Source organism: Terrapene carolina, unplaced genomic scaffold, assembly GCF_002925995.2.
Source record: "Terrapene carolina triunguis isolate 2854851 unplaced genomic scaffold, T_m_triunguis-2.0 Scaffold231, whole genome shotgun sequence".
NCBI classification, from domain to species: domain Eukaryota; kingdom Metazoa; phylum Chordata; order Testudines; family Emydidae; genus Terrapene; species Terrapene triunguis.
Window position 1 is genome coordinate 10,228,801 of NW_020664582.1, and position 20,314 is coordinate 10,249,114.

Genomic DNA, 20,314 nt, shown 5'->3' on the forward strand with positions numbered 1-20,314 from the left:
AAGTTTTTGAGTTTTCAACACTTTTAAAAATTGTTTTTGACAATTTAAAACGTGCTTGTTGGAAGCCAAAGAAAATGTTTGTTTTGTTTTGTTGACAAAAACCTGAAACTATTGATCAAAAGTAGGTATTTCCCACTGAAAATGTATTACATCAAAAAGTGATTATTGGGGGGAAGAATGTGGATACTTTTCTGCCCACCAGCTGTTGTAACATTTCACAGTTAATTCTGGCTCAGTGCCCATACCTTGAACCTGCAGTGAGGTCCACACTGGCAGAACCCTGTAACTCTAGAAAGCTCATTCCAGGGCTGGAGCCTATATTTGTAGTGTCTGGCACAATGCGGCCCTGATCCCATCCAGGCACTATCATCATATACTTACTAAATAACATTAGCGTTGCCATATTTTGCTTGGTTTTAACTCAAACTTTCCAATGGAACTTTACCAATAGGGTGACCAGATGTCCCGATTTTATAGGGACAGTCCTGATATTTGGGGCTTTGTCTTATATAGGCGCCTATTACACCCACCCCATCCTGATTTTTCACACTTGCTGTCTGGTCACCCTATTTACCAATGGCAAATTATTATAGTCCTTTTTCAGCAAAACTTCTGGAAAATTAGATGATTGCCCCCAAACAGCAAGAATTCAGTTCCCAGCCCCTTGTAAAGGAAACCTTGATGGAAAAGGAGAACTAACGACAGCTTTCAGAAACCTTGAGTATCCCTCAAGATTCTTTTGTGCATGTTCTTCTTGTCTTCAGCTACTTGATTGTGTTTTTGCCCTTGAATCAGTCACCCATTGAGCAGCCAGTTAGGTGCCTGCATGACAATTCTGCAGATATATTTACTCCGGTCCAAATGAACTGTCGTGCTTGTGAAAGGTGGCACCTAGAGATTGAAGGCTTCTCTTCACCTGCAGAACAGGGAGTGGGCAGAGCCCCCCTCAGGAACTTCCCCCATGTCACCCCAGCAAATTGCCTATCCCCTGTTCAGGGGGAGCGCCTGTAGTCTCATTGCAAAGTTACAGCTTGCCCTCTCGGCTGATGCTATCATAGATAACGCATCTGAGATTGAACCAGGGACCACCAGAGTAAAAGCTCAAGCTGCTACAGCAGGGGTCGGCAACCTTTCAGAAGTGGGGTGCCGAGTCTTCATTTATTCACTCTAATTTAAGGTTTCGTGTGCCAGTAATACATTTTAACATTTTTAGAAGGTCTCTTTCTATAAGTCTATAATATATAACTAAACTATTGTTGTATGTAAAGTAAATAAGGTTTTTAAAATGTTGAAGAAGCTTCATTTAAAGTTAAATTAAAATGCAGAGCCCCCCTGGACTGGTGGCCAGGACCCGGGCAGTGTGAGTGCCACTGAAAATCAGCTCGCGTGCCGCCTTCGGCACTCGTGCCAGAGGTTGCCTACCCCCGTGCTACAGCATCAACTTAAGTACCAAGGTTCTGCCGCTGCAGCTGTATAACCTCTGTGGATCGGGCACAGAAAAGGATCTGTGCCACACACTCACAGTGGGTTATACGGAGCTTCCGAAAGAAAAGGTGACTTTGGGTACATCTACACTCCAAATCCAAAACGCGCAGCAAGTCTTAGAGCCCAGGTCAACAGATTCAGGCTTGCGGCACTTGTGCTGTGGGGCTAAAAATAGCAGTGTAGACGTTCCTGCTGGGTCTGGAGCCTGGTCTTTGAGACCCTCCCCTTCACTGGGTTTCAGAGCCTGTATTCCAGCGTAAGCAGGAACTTTACACTGTTATTTTTAGCCTTGTAGCACGAGCCTGAATCGGTGTCCCAGGATCTGAGACTTGCTGCCAGGGGAAGGGGGCGTTCTGCAGTGTAGATGTCCCCAGTGATGGTGCTTTTGGGGATATACACATTTGTCTACTGGGACCTAGACTGAGGCCACCAGCTGACAGACCTCTGAGCAGCCAGCAGATGGTCACTTTTGTCAATTACTCAAGCCACGGGAGATCTAAAAACTTCTCTAGGACTATGGTTTGACGTGAAACTGTTCTAAGAGTGTTTGATGCCATCTGCACTTTGCTTTGAAGAACAGTTGGGGGGGGGAAATGATGCTAAACCCCCACACATAATCTGACATGTTAAACCATCGGTTCTCAACCAGGGGTACGCGTTCCCCTGGGGGTCATTAACTCATCTAGATATTTGCCTAGTTTTACAACAGGCTACATAAAAAGCACTAGCAAAATCAGTACAAACTAAAATTTCAGACAATGACATGTTTATACGCTTTTATATACTATACACTGACATGTAAATACCATATTTATATTCCAATCAATTTATTTTATAATTATGTGGTAAAAACAAGAAAGTCAGCAATTTTTCAGTAAGAGTGTGCTGTGACACTTTTGTATTTTTATGTCTGATTTTGTAAGCAAGTCATTTTTAAGTGAGGTGAAACTTGGGGTACGTAAGACAAATCAGACTCCTGAAAGGGGTACAGCAGTCTGGAAAGGTTGAGAACCACTGTGCTAAACACTCTCGGATCAGGAGTAGCATAAAGCCAAACAGGAGCAAGACTGAATTCTCTCTCTCCTTTAACTAACTACCAGCCTTCAGTTTCTCCTTCAACTGCTTTAATTCTGAGCTCTCCTCTGCATTTTTCAAACTCCTGGGTGTCGATATAAAAAATACTTACTTTGCTTCATGCTCAGGGAACATAAACAAATAGATGTGTTTACAATTGGTTATAAATTTAACCAACAGAGGTCACTCTCCAGAAGTTAGCTTGGCTCTCTGCAGAGCAAAGAAACCATATATCTTCATTGTCCTGGTAGCAGCCCAGTTGTTTTGATCTTCATGCCTGGTTGACCTCTTTCAGCTGAATCACTTTAGTTAAACAACAGTTTGGCAAACTGGCATGTGAATATGTTATTTTGCCACAAAAAAATAAATATCCCGGGAGAGGATTTTAAATGGCCTTTTCTTATTTTCAAAGGGTGAAGTCTTCCCCTCTACAGAGGAAGAAATACAAAGTTTAGACACCACCAAGTCCTTTAAAATGAGGCTAACGTGGGACTTTTACTGGTGCAAGATTCTAGCTTTCTGCTCACGGGGGAATTTCACTCCATGTATCTGATCTGGATGAGGACAAAGTTACCATAACAATAGGAGGGATGGGTCAACATGATTGTGTGTTCCATGCTGTAGCTATCCAATACCGAGCATCGCTTTTTTATAGTATGTTTCATCTCCAGACTATCTTAACGTAAGTAATTTCCACGACACCCTCACGTTAGGTCAGTGTTACCCTCATCCTCATTTTTACAGACAGGGAAGCAAAAGGGTGAATTGCCTTGCCCAGAGCTACAGAAGGAGCCCGCATCAGAGCCAACTTTAGAACTCAGGGGTGCCGAGTTTTCAGTATATTCAGACCACTAGACCATGCTGTCTTCTCCTGGATGTGTGGCAGATTCTCAAGAGAGCTCAGCACCCAAAATTGGGGGGGGGGGAATTTCTAAAGAGCTCAGCTCCCGTGTAGGCATCTGAATAAGGGACAGATTTTCAGCACTCAAAGGACACCACTTCCTTAATGAAAATCTGGCCACTTCTTTAGGTGCCTGAACGGGAACCAAGCTTTTTTAAACCTCTGGCCCTGGTTGCGGGTGCTGAGCCAGCCCCAGCCATATAGGGCCCAGTTCAACAGCATTTATATCTACACTTATTGTTTCAACGAATGGAAACTAAATAATGGGGGCTAGATTGTAGTATTTATGTTACAGCCCTGCACAGGGATCATGCCGAGCCACCCTGCCCCCAGGAAGAGCTCCAGGGAGGTTAGGCCTTGGGCAGGCATAAACTCCCCCAGTGCAGTGCCCACCACTGTACATGTACAAGTACATGCTGCGCCATCCATAACAAATGGAGCATTGTGGAGGTGTCATTAGCTTCCTAGTGCTCCCCAAATGAAAGGGATTGCTATTGGGCCTTGCATGGTTAGGGGAAGGTTTCCTGTATGGCTCCTTCCTCCCCTCTTGCACGACCATCTCCATGTGACACTTTAGATCAGGCCCCAATCATCTTGAGTTAAAGTGATTGGTAGGGCTCAGCGCTTGCCACTTAAGAAACTTTTGTGCCTGGTTGTGAAAAGACCTGCGTCTGCACCAGTGAGCTCCCCCCACGCGCCTAATCCTCTCTCCCGTCGTTCCACCAAGCTGGTGCCTTTCCGTATTGTCTGGAACCCCAGGACGCCTCTTCCCTTCCCCGACCCTGCTCTCACTCAAAAGGAACAAAAGAACCTCTCTGCCATTTTGTTCAACCTTCCTTGGCCAGCTGGAGCCTGGGAACCTGAATCTGTGCAAACACTCCGTTCTCCCAAGCTAAATTCTGGTTACTCATTAACAGCTCGATGACACATCCAGGTCATAATTATTGATGAATGGCTTCCCTCCGCTTCCTCGGTTTTATAAAAATATATATCAACTGATTTTTTTAAATGGCAAGTTTCCAACGCAGCCTGGCGCTAGGGATGCTATGGAGGCGAACATCATTGTAATGAGCTGGGCTGCCAAAGGCGACAGAACAAGAAGATCGTTCTGTCTCTTAACTCCGTGGCCTCTGGAAAAACTAAAGAGAAGCCAGATTATCCCACATCTATCTACTGTGGGGTTCTTACAGCTTCCTCTAAAGTATCTGGTGACGGCCACTGCCTGTGACAGGATATTGGGCTAAATGAACCCTGGGTCTGATCTTTAGATTGTAAGATCTTTGGAGCAGGGATCATCTTTTGTTCTGTGTTTGTACAGCGCCTGGCACAAATTGTGATCCTGGTCCATGACTGGAGCTCCTAAGCGCTAATGCAATACAATTAGTAAATACATAATCATCCAATATGGTAATTCCTATGTCCCTAGTACCACAATCTTCCATAGAGAATGTTATTGGTACTTTCTATGTACATACTATCTATGTACTTATATGACTCCCATTACATAGTATCCGAGCATACCACAATCTTTAATGTAGTAATCCTTGTAACACCCCCACAAGGCAGGGCAGTGCAGGAACTGAGAGACAGAGAGTTTAAGTGACTTGCCAAAGGTCGCATAGGCAGTCTATGGCAGAGCAGGGACTTGAATTCAGGTCTCCCGAGCCCTAGCTTAGTGCCCTAAACACTGGAACATCTTTCTTCTCGTCTTATGATCTCTAACCACTTTTCTATTGATTCATTCTGAACACCCTGGGGAGATGCTATTATACCCACTTCCCAGTCAGGTAAACGGAGGCACCCTTCTCACCTGGAGATAATTGCTTCATTGACTGCAGTGGAGTTACACAGATATGGCACTTGTGGGGTTCAGATTGTAGGGGATGAGAAGAACTTGCCAAATGCATCCCCTGCCTTGGGCCTGAATGATAATTTTCCCAGTGCCCCTCCTGGTTTCGGGCAGCTCTGCACTGCCCTTGGCTCAGGGATGTGCCATAACTGCCACCTTCTAGCCTGCCATTCGCTTAAGGTCAAATGATAAGTCACTGGCAGAGTGAGAAACACCCACCAGAAAGCCTGACACCCAATCCTCTGCCCTAACCACTTGGCAACTCCAGGGAACTAGTGACAGACGCTCACTTTCTAAAACCAACTCAAAAGACTCAAGAGACACACCTTCCCAACCCTCAGCATTGAGGACAGCTGGCAAGCAATCCCTCCTTAGTACATTCAAATGCATTCATCTTGCATTCAGCACTCTGAACAGGTTGTGTAATTAGTTTTCTTCTCGTTAACGTCTTCCAGGCAAGCAGAATGGCTTAACTTCAACGGAAGTGCCGGTTCTACAGGCAAGAAAGCCTGGCGATGGGGAAAAAGCCACCCACGAACAGCTGTTCCCTTGAGCTACATGCAGCTGACCTAGTTACCACCTCTCTGCCCTCATGATAGACATAGCAAGCTTGCCTTAAAACAATCTTAAGTCGATCACATGATCCCTGCCTTAATGTGATGAGAGCAGGGAGAAATCTGGGGCGGGGGGAATTGCATGGCAAAAATGTGCCAACACCTCCAGGATTCATTTCCCTATGGCTACCGAGACTCTCAATCCTCTCCTCATTGATAATTAGTTATTCTTTTACAGCACCCAAGTGGGCCCCTGCTTGCAATCTAGTCTGAGACAAGATGGAACAAAGGGACAATAAAATAAGTAGAGGTGGGAATGTCGCAGGAGGATGGGGGTGGGGAGATAACATCAATACACAGTGAGGGCACACACCTAACTCACAGGAGGCAGTGTTGCCTAGTGGACAGAACACTAGACTGCTACTCGAGAAACCTGGGTTCAATTCCTGGTTCCGCCGCTGCCCTGCTGGGTTACCTTGGGCAAGTCACTTCACCTCAGTTTCCCAATCTGTAAAATGGGGAACGCCTCCATCCTTTCTAAACCACTTTGACACCTACGGATGAAAAGTGCTATATAAGAGCTAGGTCTGATTGTTATTTTAATCCTATTGAAATCAATCTCAAAATTCCCTACAGGGCTGTAGGATCCTGCTCCAATGGACAGCACAGCATCCTTGAAATATAGAGAGTTGCATAGATATGTAAATGCATACATCTAAATAATATGGATGCACAAAATGTTTTCTTATGGGCAGGCAAAATGGGTCTGAAGAAGCGGTGTGATTGAGGAGAATATACTATGAGCCAGATCCAATGGAATTACACTGCTGTAAAGCAGCCGTGAGATGGGAATCTGGCCATCTGTGTCTCTTTCTTCTGCCAAACTCAGGCTATAAGTGGTATTGCCTGAACCTTAATTAACACCACATTACCAAAAAAAAAAAAAGAAAACATTGTTCTTGAAACAATGCAAAACAGCTAATACAAAACTGTGCATGGCCCTGAAAATATTACATTGATCATTGAAACGTAAAGAAAACACCATTTACAGCTTGTCTGGCAGGAGTTCTCATTGAAAATCGTGTTAAACCCTCTCAGGAGGATTAGCCTGCAAGGGCTGAGAGTTACTCCACAGATCCTTCTGGGACAAATGGGCTCCTATGGGAAGGCAGGTCTTCTCTTTATTTATACATCAGGGCTCATTCCTGTTATGAATGTATCAAAACAAAGCAGGAGAGAAAGGCAAAGTCTAGCTGAACCCAGCTGTGGTAAGCAAAAGCAATGAATAATTTCTTTGTTTGTTTGTTTGAGGGGCTGTGGGGAAGGGGAAATTGTCAAATATCATCCTTTCACTTCAGGTCATCTTACAACCTAGAATTTCCAGGAAATAGCCCCTTTTCACATTAAAAAAAAAAATCATGCAGAACTTTGGAATTTGGGGATGCACATGGATTTGCAAAAAAAAAGCTCAATGCAAAATCTCAAAAGGCTACGGTCAAATTATCAGCTGCTGCTAACAGATACAGCTCCACTGACACGGGTAAATTTTCACCCATTTACAAACAACAAAGATTTGGCCCATTGTCATCGTCTTTGTGTTTTGTTTTTGGCACAAAAGGAAATGCCTTTTTTAGAGAGAGAGAAACTTCAAAATGCAATAGCGTTGGTGGGTTTTTAAACACAGAACTGGCCCATTTTGACCATTTAAAACCAAAGTGCAGACGCCTCCATTTTCAAGGGCTTTGCATTTCATAAAATAATACTGCTTAGCTCTTACATGGTGCTTGACCCTTTCAAAGCATGAGCAAATTATTCCTTGGGACGTTCCTGTGAGCTAGGGGTGTGTTCGCGTGCAAACAGACATACCCGTTGCTGATTGAATTCAATGGGCGTTGGGTTAGGCCTCTGGAATCCTGCAATGTTGAGCGTCCCTCCTGATGGATGTTTGGGGTTCAATGAGTAAGGATTTTGGTGGGTGTCTGGGGAAGGCCTCTGCTGAAATGTACCCTCCCTCCCCCAAAGGTAGGAAAAAGACAATAGCGGGATATTTCCTAATTGTCCCTAATTGAGACACCACCCCTGTCTCAATCTCCTTTTCCCCCGCTCTCTCTCACCCCATACATCTCCCCACTCTTTCACCAAATCCCCCGCCAATCACTTCCCTGCATTCTCCTTCCTTCATTTCTCCCCTTGTTTCCTCCATGTCTTCTATAATGAAACACATTCTCAATACCACCTCCACCAATTACCAAATCTCCATGATCCTGGCCTCTCCAATGCACGGAAGCTGGTAACTCCCCTCAGCTAGCCCCCTCCTCCAGCTTCCACGTCTGGTACCTTCTGCATCACCCTCCTAGGGAATTCTGCTGAGCTTCAGGGCTCTCAGCTCCCTTGCTAACACACTCTGGCTCAGCGCTGAGCTGGAACGCCATCCAAGAGCTTGCGAAGGAGTCAGAAGGACTGAGTAGAGAGAAGGTGATGTAGGATGGTTTGGACTAAGTGTTCTGGCTGAATTTCATCCCGGGTGACACAAGGCAATAATGCATCACAGAGCATAACGCACTCTTGCATACCTTGCATAACTCAAGCTGGGAGGAACAATGCCACATTTAAGCAAAAAGGCCACCAAGCCCTCCCCGAAGGATGCGGCGTGACATTCCGTCTCCTTGCTCCAGACGCAACCGCTTGCTCTGCATTCAAATCCTTCCTCTGCGGCAAAGCCTTCCAAGGGCAACTCCGCCAAGCCTTGAATGCAGCTGGAGCTGACTGGGCAAGAATTCCTCTGAGGGAATCCCAGGCTGGTCACAGCGGCGTGACAGTGCCCCCTGCTCATGCACAGGGGTGCGACTTGTTTCCATTTCCATTAACAGGTGCTGGATGGTGGTGGTCGGAGGGTGTCCAGACAGGCACTCACTCTCTTTCCACCCTTCCCCATTCCTTTTTGGGCAACATCCGCAGGGGTTATAAGAAGGAGCCGGGCCTGCATTCCCCAGCCGCTATAAAGGAGAATGGAGTAGAGTCTACTTCTGCCCTTGCTCCTTTCGAGGACTAAAATCTAGCCCTTAGAAAATAGGCTCCTTAGGGCATGGGCTGTGTCTTCTATGTACAGCACCTGGCACACAAATCATAAATAAAAATCGCCGCTTTGGCAGCAGATCCCCAGGTTATAACAACACAGGAACAATTTTTAAGACAGGCAAAGGGTCAGATGCTTCTTTACCCTGCAGCATGTGCAGTCACTCAGGCAGAGTGGGCCCAGAGTGCTACCACCCTTCTGATTTAGTATCGTTTGACAACTGCTTTGCACTGGTGTCAATGACTGCCTGAGGCGTAGGACAATGTAGCCCATAGACTTTCGCAGCCACACTCCACCCTAGCTGATGGCAGCAGAACAATCTTCCGTCTCAACTCCAGAATCCGCTCAGGAATGCCTGCGATACACAGCTGCTACTTTTAAACACTGGTATTAACTAGCTTCAGTTTCAAAACAATCACCTTAAGCCGGGCTGTGTATGTACCATACAATTCCTTTCACCAGTCCTCCAAGAGATATTGCACCCGCACTACGGGACGCAGCATGCACTTTGCAAAGCAGAACAGGAATAAAACGTAAAGAACGCAATCCGTAGCATATCATGTACGTAACCTACCTTCATGGTTGCTGGGGCAGTGAGTGGAGGGGATAAAGGCCGGTCTGGAATGGTCACATCTGTGTTGTTTAACAGCTCCTGTTTCCTGTAAAAGAAGAGGATCCATCTCAACACTTTTCCTAATTACCCAGCCTTTGAAGAAAGAAGTACAGTCCAGAGAGGAGAAAATTAGGCCCCTCTGATTTTTTTCAATCCTGTAAACTTTTAAGTCAAGGTTTGTTTTTAAATATAAGTATCTAACCTGTGACAAAAACATTTTATAAAATAAAATAAAAATCTTGTAGCTTGGAAAGATTCTGACCCAAGTCAATTATAAATGCCTCACGGTACCATAAAGTGGGCTGCTCTCTCTTTGGGAATCCAACTAAAGGGTACCAAAATAGAGCCCGTAACTAGTGTGTGCTGCAGGTAAGTTTCATTTCAGGTGATTTACACTGCTGGGATGACCAAGAGTTAGATAAACAGACTTATGTTTCTATGACAACACCATTGCGACAATTTTTTTTCCCTCCATCTTCTCCATCTGGCGTTATCTATTGACTGAGCAGTGTTTGTTCATCTCTCTCTCTCGACAACATGAACATTATGCACAGTGGAACAGATTTTGATTTTAGTCGCACTGGAGTAAATCCGGAGTAGCTCCACCAAGTACTTTTAGCACAGATCAGTGTCATGTTTAGCATAGAAAGAAAGCCACATTCAGAGGAGTGATCTTTATTAAAAGGTCAACATTTATCCACAGTGGAAATGGAAATAACTGTAGCGCAGGATGTAGTAACACATTGTTGGTCACTGTAGGTAGCCTGCGTAGAGTGGGCTGTGGTCAGTGAATAACTTGAGTTGCAATATGTCTTTTTTCCTTGCGGATAGCACCTGGTGCAAGCTCTCCATTGAGGCTCCCTGGTGCAGACAGTGCCTATTCTGCTTTAAATAAGGCACTTAGCGATCTTTACCTGCAACTGAAGACCGGGTCTGCATGCACCTGGACATGTCATTTTCACTCCCTCAGTTTCAGATGTTTCCACTGGAAACTCCCAGTGTGCAATGGGTGTGGGCTGCTATTTTCAAATGGGAGTACACCTCTACCCCGATATAACGTGACCCGATATAACATGAATTCGGATATAACGCGGTAAAACAGTGCTCCAGTGTGGTGGGACTGCGCACTCCGGCGGATCAAAGCAAGTTCGATATAACGCGGTTTCACCTATAACGCGGTAAGATTTTTTGGCTCCCGAGGACAGCGTTATATTGGGGTAGAGGTGTATCTAAATCCATATCTATTCACCTATATAAAAGAGGAGTGATTTTAAAGGTGTTGAGCACCCACAATGTGGGTTAGCCAGGGTACATTAATGGGAATGGACAATCAAACCACTTTTGTTTAGATGTCTAGCTTTAGGGACCCAAGTTTGATTATTTTAGCACAAGGAGAGATTTTCTAAGGCACAATCACCAGCCAGGCACCTAATGCCCACTGACGGTCAATAGAAACCTACCTGCCATTTGTGCCTTTGAAATTCTCTCCCATAGTCTTAAACCTAATGTGGATCCAGATCTGTACTGTGGGCCTGATTTTCCACTCCTTTCTCTAATTTGGCACTAGTGTGCAGGGCTGGCTCCAGGGTTTTGGCCGCCCCAAGCAGCCAAACAAAAAAACAAACAAAACCAAAAAAAAAAAAGCCGCGATCGCGATATGTGGCGGCAATTCGGCGGGAGGTCCTTCGCTCTGAGCAGGAGTGAGGAACCGTCCGCCGAATTGCCGCCGAACAGCTGGACATGCCGCTCCTCTCCGAAGTGGCCGCCCCAAGCACCTGCTTGGTAAGCTGGTGCCTGGAGCCGGCCCTGCCAGTGTGATTCCCTTCAATTGTGTAAAACTGGCATAAGAGAGCAGAGAACTAAGCCCAGCACCTTCTTGGCCAAGTTCTAGTATTTTTGCCCACGCAGTCTTGAATGAGTTCATCATGACCAGTGCTACAGCAATGAATACTAAATGAAATGAGTGAAAGAGCACTCTAAATAAATTCGCTCAAGGGCAGTTAATGGACCAGAGCAGAGGTAGTCAACAGGCCAAATCCGGACCATCAGATGCTTTTGAACGGACCCCCAAATCTTTTTATTTATTATCATTATTGTGGTGTGAAAAATGTTTCTCTGCAGGCTGGACCTTGACTATACCTTGACCAAGAAATTTGTACCTTGACAAAAAATAATTGACTACCCCTGAAATAGAGTTTGCAAGTTACATGGAGTGATAGCAGCAGCAACCACCTTGAGAAGAGAGAGAAATTGCGTCTGCCAATTCATCAGTAAGAGAAATTACGATGACACAATTCTGTAAGGGAAGTCTTTTCAGAGTCTTTAACCCACTCCTGCATCTCTGCTAACGCTGGTTGAAAAATGTTCAATGGAACAGTTTTCTGTGGAAATACACTGTTTCCTTGGATTTGAAACGCGTAGCAGGCATATGTGTCCATTTCAATGATATTTTTGACTGACAGGTTTCCTAATGATTGGAGGAGTGTTTTGATGTTTCCAAATCAGAAGATTCCCTTTCATGGAAAATTCCAAAGTTTGACGGTTCGTTCCAAAATAGAATGAAACAAAATTTAGAAAACTTGGAATTTCCCACAGGACAGAAATTCCAGTTTCATTCAGCTCAAACCTTTGCTGTTCTCAGGGAATAGAATCTATACAACTAATTCAGATCCCCACCTTTCCCCCCCCCCCCACCAGTTATCCACAAGTAGCTTTTTATTTGTTAACAACATCCTCATCATTCAGAGTTATCAGGCAAAGGGGTAAGACAGGAAGGGTGGTTCTGTGACTAAAACTCAAGGATCCAGGACACCTGGGTTCAATTCCTGGCTCTGCCACAAATGTTCTATATTATGTGAGGCATCCAGGCCAGGCCTTGATGCCCCAACTGTAAATGGGGATAATAATTCTTCTCTATCTCACAGGGCGGTTGTGAGAATGTACTTATGAATGTTTGCCGGGGGAAGGAAGGGGGCATAGAAGTACTTAGATAGAAAGGTTTTATGGAAACATATTTCAGCCTATGGGTGGTTCTCATGGGTTAGTCACTGCTTCGGATATTTGCAGTTTGTACTGTGTTATTGGTAGCCTGCGATCGGAGATATAGCTGATCTTTAACATAGCTAGCTTGAACAACAATAGCAATGAAGCCACAGCTTCATGGACTGTACAAGCTCGCCTGGGACCCTGGGTACACACTCCAGCAACTAGCCTGTGCTGCCGCAGCTTCATGTGTATTGTTATTGGAGCTAGCGTATGTTTACACCTGTTGCAGTCACCCCTCTGACTGCAGTGTAGTCACATGAGACTGGTTTTGGTGCCTACCCGAATGGCTCCAAAATCAACAGAAAGCTGGCCAGGGAAACACTTACAGTGTGAAAAGTCACGTGAAAACAGTTGCTCACAAGTCTCTCCTGTGGGTTAAATTCACCACTCTGCAGAGAACCTGCCCTAGCCTATGCCTCACTCAAGACCCACAAAGCAGGACTCCACCCTTGAAGAACTGTTTCGGATAAAAATTCCCTTGTACTTATATTTTCAGAGAGCAAATAAAAGGGCTCGTGAATACCGAAAGGAAAACTATCCTTACAGAATAGTTTTGTACTTAAGGCACCAGGGCTGGGACTCAGATCTGAGTTCAGTTCTCACCTTTGCCACAGACTTCCCAGGCGACCTTGAGAAATCACTTAATCTCAGTTTGCCATTCTACAGAATGGGCACAGTAGCACTTCTTTCCTCTCCCCCCCGAACTCGGGTCTATCTTGCCTATTTAAACTGCCAGCTTTTAGGGAGAAGGATTGTCTCTCTATGTGTTTGTACAGCACCTGACACAAGGGGGCTCCAATAGAGGCTGGAGCCTCTGGGAGTTACTCTAATAAAAATACTTAATAATAACCATTCTCGAAACAAACTGGTGAGTTTTATTCACAGTAATGTTTGCTAGTCTTTATCCCCCGCTGTATTCGCACAGCTCTGACCTTCAGCTACATGGATATTTAATACCATCAGCCATTGAAAGGAAGGATGGTCCAGTGGATAAGGTGCTAGCCTAAAGACTTCAGAGACCTGGATTCAATTCCTTGCTCCATTGTAGATCCCTGTGTGACCTTGAGCAAGTCACTTCGGCTACGCCTACACGGCAAAAAAACTCTTCAGCAGTGAGTCTCGGGGCCCGGGTCAACTGGTGGGCTCGCAGGGCCACGCTATGGAGCTCAAAATATCAGTGCAGATCATCCCCCTCGCCGGGTTTCAGAACCCAAGCTGGAATGCCTACACTGCGATTTTTAGCCCTGTGGCGGAGCACCGCGAGCCCAAGCTGGTTGAGCCGGGCTCTGAGACTCGTTGCCACAGAGGTCTTTTTGCAGTGCGGATGTACCCTTAATGTCTCCGTGCCTCCGTTCCCCATCCGTGTAACTGAGATAATAGCACTGCCTGACCTTACAGGGGTGTTGTGAGGCACCCCGATACTGCAATAGTGAGTCTATACAGATATAACATACTACACCTCAAATAATGTTTGTAGGGGGGAAGCAGCTGTATTAAGAAACTCTTCCCCAGGAAAACAAAACCATGACAGACATTCTATGTTTTTAAGATACACATTGAGAAATCTATGGTAGCTTACTTGTTAAAAGTACTCTGTCTCTTTTTTAAAAAAAAAACAACTTTCTAGTCAGACAATTATATTGTCATATACAGCGGTAGTGCCAGATGCAACTCCGGGGGGCCAGAAAAACTGAGATGTAATTCAGTTTACTCTCATCCCTGCCAGGTTAGTCCCACAGTAACTGGGCCAAAATGTCCAACTGTTTATTTTGCAATAACAAGCCCTTAGTTTCTATGGTAACCTGCTGTAAGATGGCAAAGCGCGATAATATGCAACTGACTGATGCACCGTGACAGATGCATCTAGTGAGAGATTCGGGGGAAATCTAGGTAACAGGTTCTCCTGGGATATGAACATTCAGTTACGTTAATTTCCAAAACTTTGAAAGGTTTCTATAACAGGACTGGTGCCCTTCATGGAGCCCTCAGATCAGAAAAAGCCACAATTCAGCTATATATAGATATAGATGTCTGTAAGGCGACTTTTTGTATAGACGTATACACAAACACACACCATTCTGTTAAAAGATTTTGTGAGATTATCTAAACCTTTCTCCTAATAAAAGAAAACAGGGCTTGATCCAAAGCCCATTTGAGTCAATGGAAAGTCTCCTATTGACGTCAATGGGCTTAGGATGAGGCCCACAATAATAATAGACTCTGTTTTTAGAATGGGATGTTATGTATGGAAAGGATAAAAAGAAGCGAAGAGACTGTAAAGTGGCAGTTCTGCAGTCCCATGAAATGAGGCACTGAATCTCATTCCCTGGTTCAGAAGACTGCACATGTTGGAGAAGTGGCTCTTTAAGGGATGGGAGGGAAGATACCAGCTGGTCTAGCTCTTGAAACTAATTTATAAGAAGCATCAACAATGGCTGTGAAGTGGCCAGCCTGTGGTATATTATACAAAGTAGAGGTGGATGGGAAGCCCATTGGAATCAAAGGTAAAACTTCCATTGACTTCATGGGCTTTACATCAGGCCCTGATTAAGAAGGTAGATCGAATGAGCCTATGCCCCATTTTTCATAGGGGACAGTCAATGAACGTGAAAGGCAACGCATTTAAAAACTGATATAAATAACACTTTCAACACATAATTAACCCATGGAACTCACTGCCACTAGCTATCACTGAGACCAAGAGCTTAGAAGGATTCAAAAAAAGGATTAGACAGTCATATGAATAATTAGAACATCCACCATTATTCGAGGTAAGATTAAAAAAAAAGTATAAGGACTATAAACGTTCATGCTTCAGAGCATAAACCAACCTGTAACTACCTAGGATAAGAAAATTAATCTTGCCCTACTGGCAGTTTATCCCAAAGTTATTCACTATGGTGGGTTTTTTTCACCTTCCTCCAGAGCATCAGGTACTTAGCCATGGTCAAATACATGATAATGAGCTAGTCTTATCTAGCATGGTAATTCCTATTTTCCTCAGCAGTTAGCTTAGAGCAGCAGGAGGAATAACAGTATAGGTGGGAGTAGGGTTGCCAATTTTGGTTGGATGTATTCCTAGAGGTTTCATCACATGATATAATCTTTAATTCAAGATTAATCCTTAAATCCTGGAGACACCAGGACAAACCTGGAGGGTTGGCAACCCTAGGTGGGAGGAGGGAGAATGGGGACTGGAACCTGCAATCCCATGAACAGCATTTACGGCTCGACCAGTCCCACTGTCTCCCATTGGAGCTGTGAGAGTTCGTCCCCTTGGAAAAACAAGCCCCAACTGCCTCAAATTCGCCACCAAACAACCGTGGCACTCAAAATTAGCAGGCACTTTAGAAAATCTGGAACGAGGGCCTCATCCTCAGCTGATGTAAATCAGCACAACTCCATTGGCTTCAAGGGAGCAATATAGATTTACACCCGCTGAGAATCAGGCCCAGGATTTTTATAGCAGTGCCTAAATTCCACCCCCAAAAGTGCCAGCCGTGACAACCCGAGCAAACTAACACTTCTGGTCTTGTAACAGCAAGTGACTCCCGTGGTGACTTGCCTCGCATCTTATTGACACCAGTTAGGAATTGTCAGGCCTTGAGATGTAGTGTGGTGTCTGTGCAGATAACACTTCCTAATGGTGAAAATTGAATCAGTACCAAGAAGCAGAGGGAAACAAATCGTGTCAGTTATTTTTTTCTTCCCCACCCCCGAAAAGATACAAAGTATTAAAAGTTCCTGCAGCCTTTTGGATCCAAAATATATAAAAGGCCTCGTGTTCCTGCCCTCTGCTATGGAGTGCAAATTGTTGCAAATCCTGGAAAACCTACCTAAATGCAGGAACACAGTGGCTGATATTCCCAGCTAAACAGCAGTCCATGGTCCATCTCAGGCCGGGGGTAACAGGCTCTTTTCTCCTCTGAGGTTATGCCAGAGGTATATGCAGATGTACCCGAGCTAGCTTTGATCGGGCTAGCTTACTAAAAATAGCAGCATATTATTGTGGCTAGTCCATGCCGCCCACAGCTGCCCTGCTATTTTTAGTGAGTTCGCGCTACCAACGATAGCACAGATATATTTAACTGAGCTGGAAATTGTACCTCCCAACGGCAGTGTTGTTGCAGCCTGACCATGGGTGGCCAAAGTCTTTATTGGTATAAACGGGCAAAATTCCATTCAAGACAATGGAGCTGTGCTTGTTCACCGCAGCAGAGAATTTGGTCCAGGGATCAGAATGCTGTTTGGCTATGTGGCCACTTTATGGTGCTCCGACTCCTTACACCTTCCTGAATACATTGTCAACGCAGGTAAGTGCCAGACAGAATCGGGACCTATAGGGAGGCCCCATTACAATTGCTGGCAAAAATCCCATCGACTTCAGCGGGACCAGGATTTCACCCCGATATCTGCAACTTTTCTATCTTAAAAGAACTGCTGTGAATAAGCCAATCTAATGCAACATAGTTCCAAGCCAGATACTGCTTAGTAGATTCTAAACTTGTATTAGGCAAGAAATATGCACTAGCAGAATACCAGACTATGCATTACAATGTACTGTGGACATGATCTATTACAAACCAGAGCAAGAATAGAGCTTCCTTCACAATAATCACTCGTGTGGCAAAATAACCGGGAAACACCAAATCCAGTGACTGTAACGCCCCTAAATTTGGTCATAATGGGTGAGGATTTTTCTCTTTTCTTCCAGTAGAACTAACCTGGCATTGTTGGCTCTATTTCTATTAACACTTTATTTTTCTTTATAAGGCCCAGGAGAACGCATCATGGTGTGATCTGCACTTTTTTGCCCTTGTCCCAGTGTTGAGTGAAACTGACGTAACTTAAAGGATTTATCCCTGTCTCTAATGCTGTGAGGCCTAAATCATTTTGCTAAGACGGTGGCGAGAAAGCTTAACTTCAAAGCAATCATAAGGAGATGGACCCCCATGACTCTCTAAGCCAGCTCTTGTGCTGCTGTAAATCAACATAGCTCCCTCAAAGTCACTGAAAAGCTATGCACCGTACACTGAAGTCAACAGAGCTATAGTGATGCACTTCTATGAGGCTCTGGCCTGCTGTCTCTTCATCAGATTTTCACTGCATTCCTTTAGTAGTTGCTTGTACCGGTACAAAACACAAATGTAAAACAGGTTCTCCTTGTTCTAGCCATTTCTCACTCCAGATGGCAAACTGTCTCTGTACATAAGACAGGCTTTTCAGTACTGTAGAAAAAAAGATATCCCAAGCCTAGGAAATGATGACTTGCTAATGCAAAGTCCGGAAACCCAGCTACTAAGGCCTAATTCCAAACTTGATCCTCATGCAGAGCTCACTCAGTTCGATTTGGCTCCTGTTGATTTGGGACTGCATCCTGAAGTCCTTACTCAGGCAAGACTCCCACTGAAGTCAAAGAGAGTGTTGACTGAGTACAAACCGAGTAAGGGATTCAAGCTCTGGGCTCAATTTGCTACCTAGGACAGAATCAGCAGTAGAGCTGTATTTCGTAGCTGATGTTTCTGTATATGGAATGTGGAAGAAAATCAATGAAAATAATTTTAAAAATAATATACCTACATTACTCTGTGTCATTTACAGTTATTCAGGTTTTCGTCCACTGAGCCAGTTATCCAATAAACATACCTCACGGATTTTCAGGGGACTAAGCGGTGTCACGATATTTAAAGATGATGTCAAGTCCTGGAAAGATCCTTTTCAGAACATGTCAACACCCAACAAATAAACCACTTCAGAGTATTACTGCAGCTTCCAAATCATTTGTCCCAGCCTTTCCTCAAGAGCCAGGTATATGCTAACATAGGGCCCTTTGGCCAGTCTTAGTTAGATGTAAATAGCCAAGCCGGGATATACCCAATAAACTTGACAGTGCTTTGCTTTAGTACTACGGATGAAATCCTGGCCCCATTGACATCAAGGGGAGTTCTCATTGACTTCTACCCTGAGTCTTGGTGTATGAATTCAGATGTCTTGGTAACACAGACCACAAGTGATCACAGATACCTCTGATTTGTGTGTTATTTTTTATTATTATTTGTATTTGTATTCCCATAGCACTAGAGGCCTCATTCAAATCAGGGCTCCATTGGGACAGGTGCTGTACATACAACATAATAGGAGACCGTACCTACCCTGAAGTGTGTACAGGCTAAACAGACAGGACAGACCAACGTTGGGAGAGAGTAGATACTTTTATCCTCATTTTACAGATTGGAAACCAATACATGAGAGATTGAGTGACTTGCCCAGGGTCAAACGGAAGTTTGTAGCAGAGCCAGGAATTAAACCCAGATTTCCATAATCCCAACCCTCTGCCTCAACGACAAGTCCAGCCTTCCTCTCTTGCTATTTCCATGTTCTTCTTTGACCTTTGTGCCGCACGTAAGTACGTTATGCAGTTCGCTATGCTGCATCTGTTGTGCTCATTGACTAATTCACAGCTTTCATAATCAGTATATATCACAACCATATGGCTAGGCAAATATTTTGTCTTCTGCTCCGCTGGTTCAGGTGAAATTAAACAAGACTGAAGCCACTTCTGCAGGAAAATGGAGAGGAATAAATACAGGAATTGCTTTAACACTGACCTTGCTGTTCTCTTTCACATAGACTGATGCACCGCCTCAACTACCATGAACAATGTGGAGTGGACTGAGAAAGCCAAACTGCTCAGGGTTCCCCAGCCCAGCCTATACAACTGCACCTGCCGTTTGTCCGCATCTAAGGCCCTGATCCTGACAGCTGCTCCAATTGGGCAGATCCTTGCGTGTGCACAGATCCCCACTGGAGTCAACGGGGCTCCAGCTTCACAGAACATCTTGTGAGATGGGGGCCTCAACCTACACCTGCTACATGTGCTTCTGCAAAGGTAGACATTTAGATGGCTAATAGAGATACTGATTACTAAATGAACATTTGACTCAGTACATTGCTCTGGTGCAGTGGGATTCTGATAAACTTACTCACCTTGGGTAATACCTTATGCCTTAGTTCAGTGTTTCCCAAACTTGGGATGCCGCTTGTGCAGGGAAAGCCCCTGGCGGACCGGGCCGGTTTGTTTACCTGCTCCGTCCGCAGGTCCGGCCGATCGCAGCTCCCACTGGCCGCGGTTCGCTGCTCCAGGCCAATGGGAGCTGCTGGAAGCAGCGGCCAGCACATCCCTTGGCCCGCACCACTTCCTGGAGCAGCGAACTGCGGCCAGTGGGAGCCGCGATCGGCCGGACCTGTGGACACGGCAGGTAAACAAGCCAGCCCGGCCCGCCAGGGGCTTTCCCTACACAAGCGGCGTCCCAAGTTTGGGAAACACTGCCTTAGTTAGTTCCATTGAAGCCAATGGAAGTTGCTCAAGGAGTAAGATGCTATCCAACATGAGTAACGATACCAGAACCTGACCCCTAGGATTTTAGTGGTGTTCTGGAGCTTCCCCATAATGTACTCTTTGTAGTATCCCAGGAGACTGCCAAAACCCCAGAGCTTGAAGCTGGAACATTGCAGGATTACATATTGTGTTCCCTGCGGATACACAGGATAGTTCATGAACAGAGCTGTGCAAATAACTGATTTTTTTGAACCAAAGAAGTCTTTTAAAAAAAAAAAAAAAAGGTTCGAGTCGACCCAAAACAATTCAGCATATATCAAAAAAGTAAACAAAAAAAGTAATACAACTGAAATCAAATTTCAAAAACAAAACACCTTT

At 44.9% G+C, this 20,314-nt stretch overlaps 1 protein-coding gene across 3 annotated transcripts in view; it reads right to left on the reverse strand.

Moving 5' to 3' along the window:
• RAP1GAP2 (RAP1 GTPase activating protein 2) overlaps positions 1–20,314 on the reverse strand; it is a 251,691-nt gene that overhangs the window by 86,320 nt on the left and 145,057 nt on the right. For all 3 annotated transcript variants that reach the window (XM_026656558.1, XM_026656556.1, XM_026656559.1), the window contains one exon: positions 9,514–9,598. In XM_026656558.1, coding sequence (XP_026512343.1) covers positions 9,514–9,598 — 85 coding nt within the window. The remainder of the gene's footprint in view (positions 1–9,513; positions 9,599–20,314) is intronic.